This window comes from Hylaeus volcanicus, chromosome 4 (genome assembly GCF_026283585.1).
Source record: "Hylaeus volcanicus isolate JK05 chromosome 4, UHH_iyHylVolc1.0_haploid, whole genome shotgun sequence".
NCBI classification, from domain to species: domain Eukaryota; kingdom Metazoa; phylum Arthropoda; class Insecta; order Hymenoptera; family Colletidae; genus Hylaeus; species Hylaeus volcanicus.
In genome coordinates, this window is record NC_071979.1 from 1,058,386 (window position 1) to 1,065,325 (window position 6,940).

At 49.6% G+C, this 6,940-nt stretch overlaps 1 protein-coding gene across 1 annotated transcript; it reads left to right on the forward strand.

Moving 5' to 3' along the window:
* Nucleotides 1–377: 377 nt before the first annotated feature.
* Nucleotides 378–851, forward strand: LOC128875103 (uncharacterized). The gene has a single exon (XM_054120453.1). It carries the CDS (start codon nucleotides 378–380, stop codon nucleotides 849–851), a length of 474 nt encoding a protein of 157 aa, XP_053976428.1.
* Nucleotides 852–6,940: the final 6,089 nt, after the last annotated feature.

Below are 6,940 nucleotides of genomic sequence, written 5' to 3' on the forward strand. Positions count from 1 at the left end.
TGGACAAAGAACCGACAACGACCGTGAGGAAAATGGAAGAATCTCGGAAGCGTGCAGCAGATATGGCAAAGAAATATAAAGAAAAAGCGAAAGTATCATCCCACAAAAATCAGCAACAATCGTGCGATCAGGATTACGGCCCCAGCGCAGAAAAACCGGATATGGAAGCAACAGTGTACTCTTCCGACTGTGAAAGGCATTTGACTACACTCCGTGAGTGGCAAAATATGCGATGGAAGATCGAAGCAGAAACTCGCGATCAAGCGGAAAGCGAGAAATGGATATCTTACAGGAGAAAATTATTAACCGCATCCAATTTCGGCAAGATATGCTGATTACGAAAAGATACATCGCGGGCAAATACTTCAAAAAGTATAATGTATCCGCAAATACCAAATCTACGTTGCCTACAATACGGAAGGGAGAACGAGGCAAACGCCTTGAGGCAACTGGAAGACGAATTAGGAATTCATATTCGACCATGTGGCCTCTTCATCGATGCCATTGTGCCTTACTTAGGTGCAACTCCTGATGGCATCGTAGACGATGATACCATCGTCGAAGTGAAATGCCTGGAATCGGTCAAGGATTTATCGCCTGCTGAAGCAATACAGCAGTTACCTGCGATACGGCGTATCTTTCGAGGTGATGAAATGAATAAAAATCACCACTACTATTATCATGTGCAAGGACAGCTGCACATAACAAATAGACAATATTGTCTATTTGATTTATGGATGCCGAAAGGAGTGAAAATTGTACAAGTACCAAGAAATGATCAATTCTGGGCAACAGAGATGGAGGAAAAACTTAAGAAGTTTTATGAGGACTCCATGTTCCAGGACTCATAGATAGTAGATTTAATCGACACCAGCTGATTAGAGAACCTCCATATATAAAAACAGGAAGAGCATGTACAAGTACACAATGAAGTACATATAACGATTGATGATAATATCGCAATAGCACCGGCGAATGCATTCAGCTCATATGAAGAGCTGTATACGTAGTAATGTACAAATGCACCGGCGAGTGCATTCAGCGCATATGAGGAGCTGTATACGTAATAATGTACAAATGCACCGGCGAGTGCATTCAGCGCATATGAGGAGCTGTATACGTAATAAGGTACAAATGCACCGGCGAGTGCATTCAGCGCATATGAAGAGTTGTATACGTAATAATGTACAAATGCACCGGCGAGTGCATTCAGCGGATAGGAGAAGCTCTGGAATAAGCAATATTCCAAACTGTAAGTACGAAAATATGGAAAATATGCGTATATGGAGAATGATGAGAACCGTCTATGACGGGGGTGGGGCTCTTCCCACTCTCCTAATAATTTTTACTTCCAGCTATTCTTTCAGTTCAATTGGAAATAACACGTATAAAAGTGTAAGTATGACACTTATACTTTTGTTATGAAAATACTTAGATTAATTGAAAATAATAAGTTTTTGTTGACCAGTATCAAAGACAAAAACCAAGCTGTATGAAACAAGGAAAGAAAGCAAGTATTTGCAATGCTTGCATACAGATAAGTAACATACACACATTTACAGTCTTATTGTATACAAATTGATTACAATTCGTTCTAACTTTTTATCACAGGTTCTATGACCAGAAACTAGAATCGAAAGGGGTCAATGATATTGCAACAAAATATTTTTCAGAAATAGGAAACACCCGTAATGGATTCTTCAGGATACGTAGGTATCAGTTTTTACATTCAATTAGTATAAACTCAAAAAGTAATTTTTATTAAACTTCTTTATTTTTACAGATGAAACCAGAGTGTATAGCATGATACTTCAAAACATGTATGCGTCGTCCGATGGAAATAATTGTATTAATTGAAAATCACCATATATGCATAGAGGAAAGAAAGTAAGTCTTTGCAATACATGCATGCTGATATATAACTAACACATATATATTAACATGTTTATTGCATACTGAGTTATTACAACTTGTTCTAACTTTTTACCTCAGGTTCTACAACCAGTAACTGCAATCGAAAGGGGTCAGTGCCGTTGCAACAAAATATTTCTCAGAAATAGTCAACACTAGTAATGGAGTCTTCAGAAAATGTAAGTATCGATTTTTACATTCAAGTGGGAAAGTACTTGTTATTGACATCTATGAATTTATTTGAATTATTTTTTAGTGACTACTATCAATGGTGAAAATCCTGCTCTATCAGGAAAGGAAAGGAAGCAGGTCTTTGCAGTGTAAGCATAAAGATAAGTAAATCATGTACATTTACATGTTTATTGCACGCAGATTCATTGTAATTCATTCTAACTTATTATTGTAGGTTCTATGACAATAAAGGGGTCAGTACCATTGCAAGAAATATTTATGAGAAATAGAAAACTAATAGTGGATTCATCAGGAAGTGTAGGTATCAGTTTTTACATTAAAGTAGTATAAATTCAAAAAGTACTTATTGTTAAACTTAATTATTTTTACAGGTGCAACTAAGGTGTACAGCGTAACAGTTCAAGAGATCCGGTATCGTCTCAACCTAATTTTGTACATAATATTTGTTCAATAACTTCTTTCTACATAGGACGTTTAATAATCTTATAATAAGCGTATAGCATTCCTGTTTGCTGTAGTATTTTGTTAATAAAAAAAGGTTTGTACTTTACAGGTCAGAATTTAAATCCCTTTTTGTCAGTGTTTCAATATCCATTTGCTATTTATGTATTAATCTACCCCAAGCTAACCGTCGAAACTTTCATGTAAAAAATGTAATACAAACTAAGAAACTTTATTTTCTGGGGATTTCCCCTCATTTATTTTTCCTTCTCGCTAATAAAGAAATGTGTAATGTAACAAATTTCATTTTCTTGGAATATCCTGTCACCTACTTTTCCTTTTCATTCATAATTCCTTATTGCAACTATTATAACGTAAACACATTTCGAACAATTAACTTTTTACGCTTGCACTATCAACGTACTTCCCGTTTAAATCACTTTAAAATTACTACGCTGAACATTCGGAATCCCTTAAGGACGAAGTGTACAGTATATGTTGTTGAGAAGTAACTATACTGTATGGCAATAACGAGCAGCTCCATCTAGTTTTCCTCCGCTGCCGCATATCTAATGGTAATACCATTTCTATGCAGAGAGTAGCTGCTGTAATACCGACCTGCCGAATCGGAGAGGTCAAGTGCGTGTCTACCCCCATAATGGACCACCGCCTGTGGCATTTAAATTTCTATTAATTGAAGACTGCTTAGCCTTCCCTTTGCCTCGGAAATCTTGCCACGTCCATTTTACAAAGGAAAAAAAATATGTTAATGCAGCTTTTGCAAAATTGAATATAAAACATTTATAAACACTATGTAAACACTTACGCGTCTCCATTGTTTCCAGTCTTTCTTCGCCCCTGGCGAAGCGTTTAAAATATTTGTTACTTCTTGCCATAAACGCTGCCTAACCTTATATGTATAATCGGCCGAAAATTTCGATCTCGTTAGGTTTGGGTTTGCTTCAATAAATTCAATAAGAATTTCTTTCTGCTCGCGGGATATGTTCCCCGTTCGTTTCGTTGCCTTAACCTCGTCGCACATTTTTCTTTCACACAATGTTTTCCACGATGTTTCCGCAAATGATTGTGGGCTACTACTGCCTTTCCTCAAACGCTTCTCGGTTAATGCTGCCAAGTTTCTAAATTTGGAAAAACCCCTGGTCACTCGGAAGTACCGTCGCATCCCGTGGTCGCAATAAAACATTACAACTTGAGTGTAATAAACGGGCGGCTAGGGCCTCTTGCACAGCGTTCTCGTATACAGAAAACTACACGTGACATTGACAGGACGCCATGTATATTTCCGTTGGTATTTTCTAAAGTTGAACAATTATTGGTTCGTCTCCAACGCGTAAATCTGGCAATACTGTAATTTCATACGCATACGAATCAGTGATTCGTATAATGCTCCAGAATACCGTTATCGTATGTGAACGATTCGTACACGAAACACGCCATACGAAAGTGTTCGTATACGACTAAATTCACACGAAACTCGAGAATAGACCCCCAGGCTCCCCCGCGTCGTTATCTTACAACTGGGAGAACCCCGGGGTGGACCACCTGGCCCCCGGGTTCAGCAATGCGCTTGGTGAAGATACGTCTGTGGCGGGGACTTACTCCGCTGCGGCGTCTACCGGCGTCAGGGTGCGCGAGGACGTGTTCTTTGTGCAGCCTGTCGTCCAGCTAGAGAGGGTGGAGGGACGGGAGCTCCGCTCCGGTCGCTTCCTGGCAGCGGCGGTCGCGTCCGACGGCAGCGCTGACTCTGACGGGTCAGTCAGCTCGGTGTGGTCGGCGAGCTCCCTCCAGTCCTCGTTAAAGAGAAAGCGAGGTCGACCCCCTACCACAGGGGATTATGTCGGTCTCGCCGATGCGAAGCGTAAGCTCAGTGAGCAGAAGCTTCGCGAGAGGGAGATGGACCTGGTGATGGACGTCGCAGACCTATTAGTGTCCTCCGTCCGTATCTCCAGGTCCTGCAAGCCCCTCAAGGGCGAAGAGGACCTGGCGGCGGAGATACGCTACGCGCCGACCGCCGAACTGGGCTCTCGTATTTTCGAGAGTTCGGAGGCGGTCCTGAGGGTGGCCAAATGCTCCAACAACCTCTAGGGGCCGATGGTGCGTCAGCTGCGGGTGGCAGCGGTCACTATCAGACACGCTGCCATCGAGCAGGCAAATCGAGTCAAAACCTCGGCCCGGGAGGTGGAGTTGCAGAGGACGGTGGCGGAGCTCAGGGCCCACGTGACCGAGCTGGAGGTTCGGCTGGCGCGGGGCCCGGACGCTGCTGCCCGGGTGCCGACGCCCCGTCGATCCAAGATGGAGGTGCGCCTCGAGGCGCGGTCTCGTCGGTGGCCGCCGCGGAGTGTGCTCCTCCCCGGATACCGTGGGTCGCACCGATCCCGCCTGCGAGGGACCCTGGCCCCTCAAGAGTGCGGAGTCGCCGCGGGACGGGGACGGACAGGGAGCGGCCGGCAAGGAAGCGGAATAAGAAGAAGAATGGCGGGAAGAAGAAAGCGGGTGGCGGCGCTGCCCCACCTGCTGCTGCCTTGCCGGGCCGGGACCGGCCCCGTGCCGCGCCTGCCCCGGCTCCGTCCCGGGCGAAACCTTCAGCCGCGCCTGTAGCGCCCTCCGTGCCCCGTCCGGCACCTGAGACCTGGTCGAAGGTGCTCGGACGCAAGGAGAGGCGGCGCGTTCTCGCTCGCGCGTGGCGCAGCCGGCTGGCGTTCCGACCGATCGGCGTGTTCGTCCGCCGCGTGCGCCGAAGAGGGCGGCGGTATCACTTACCGTCGCCCCGGGCAGTGCCATGACCTACTCCGAGGTCATGGCGAAGGCGGTCGCCAGCGTGCGTTTGCAGGATGTCGGCGTCACCGGCGTCCGGTACCGCAAAGGGCAGACTGGGTCTTCCATCTTGGAGATCCCGGGCCCGGACAGCGCTGCTGGGGCGGACCGCCTGGCCGGTCGCCTGCGGAGCTGTTCGCCGGCACGGACGTAAGGGTGTCCAGGCTTATTAAGACCGCCGAGGCGCGGGTTAGCGGCCTTGGACGAGTACGTCACGGCTGGCGGCGGCCTTGGACGAGTACGTCACGGCTGGCGGCGGCAGTTGCCGGCGTCACCGGGTGCCGGGTGGACGATGTCCACACCGGCATCGTCCGGTTGTCCGGGTTCAGGCTCGGTGCTGTCTGGCTGCGCTGCCCGGCGGCTCCCATGAGGACCCTCCTGGCTACTGGCCGCCTACTCGTAGGCTGGACGTCGGCCAGGGGTCCGGAGGATCTGGGGCGTCCACAGTGGTGGCTCTGGCCCACTGTGGATCCGTTCTCTCTATTTGAGGGATGTCCCAGGTCTAAAACCCTCTCTCCCCACCTTCTCGTGGTGGACCCTGAGGGCGAACGTAGTTGTGCGCCGCTAACGGGGAGAGGGGTACGCGGCGGGAAGTAACTCCTGTGATGTGTGAGGCGATGCCAGCGGGTTCTTCGGATCCTGGCAGGCCCTCCCAAGCCGGTAAGGCTCACACTGAGTAGGTGAAAACCGCTGTACAGGGACGAGGAGAGGTCGTTCCCTGGCGGTGACCCTCTGGGAGTGCTCCCCTCGTGGGTAGGGTTTGCTTTCGGTCGCCGTAGCGACGCCCGGGATCAGGAGGCAGCCCCTTCAGGACCCCGACCGGGTAGTGCGCGGTGAGGTGCAGGTGTCGGAGCCTGCATCTGCTACGGGCGGGTCCCCCCTGTGCGGAATTCCCGGGATGGGGGGGGGGGGGGGACGTATAGGACGGGCCCCGGGGAACTGGGGTAGGGGGACCTGTCTTTCGTTAGGCAGGCCCCCCGAGGGTACACCCGTTCTCGTCCTGCGGCCCGCCCCACCGCGCACGATGCGCTGGTAAACCTTAAAACATGGATCATTTAAAAAATATAAGAAGCGTTGTAGCCGGGTCGTCCGGTGAGTACAGGGGTGGAGAGACCGGGGTGGTGGATGTTCTTGGACCATCCAGGTCTGGGACATCGAGCGGGGCACGCGAGTGCTTCGTGGTGTTAGAGGGGCTGCCGCGCCCGGAAGCGGTCGCGGAGGAAGGCGCGTCAACGAAGCTCTGCTCTAGGGCATCGTCGACACGCGGGCTGAGGGCTGCTGGTTCGTCAGCTTCGCGGGCAGGCTCTAGGGCTGGTTGGCCATTCGCCGGCCTTGCTCCGGTCTGCCCGCGGGCAGGCTCCCGGCTGGGCGATGCTGAGGACGATGACGTCTCCGTGACGTCCATGTCCTCGGTATCTTGCGCCGGGGTCAAGCGCCGGGTTGGTATGCATCGGCCCGCGTCGCCCCCGATGACTCGGGCGTCGGCCAAACGAGCCCGAGGTAATGATGCCTCGCCCTCTGTGGACATCGACGGTCCGCCTGCCGCCCTGTGGGACAGGGT

Excerpts from the sequence above, each read along its gene's own strand:
- LOC128875103 (XM_054120453.1), top strand. The coding sequence starts at position 378 with ATGTATCCGCAAATACCAAATCTACGTTGCCTACAATACGGAAGGGAG.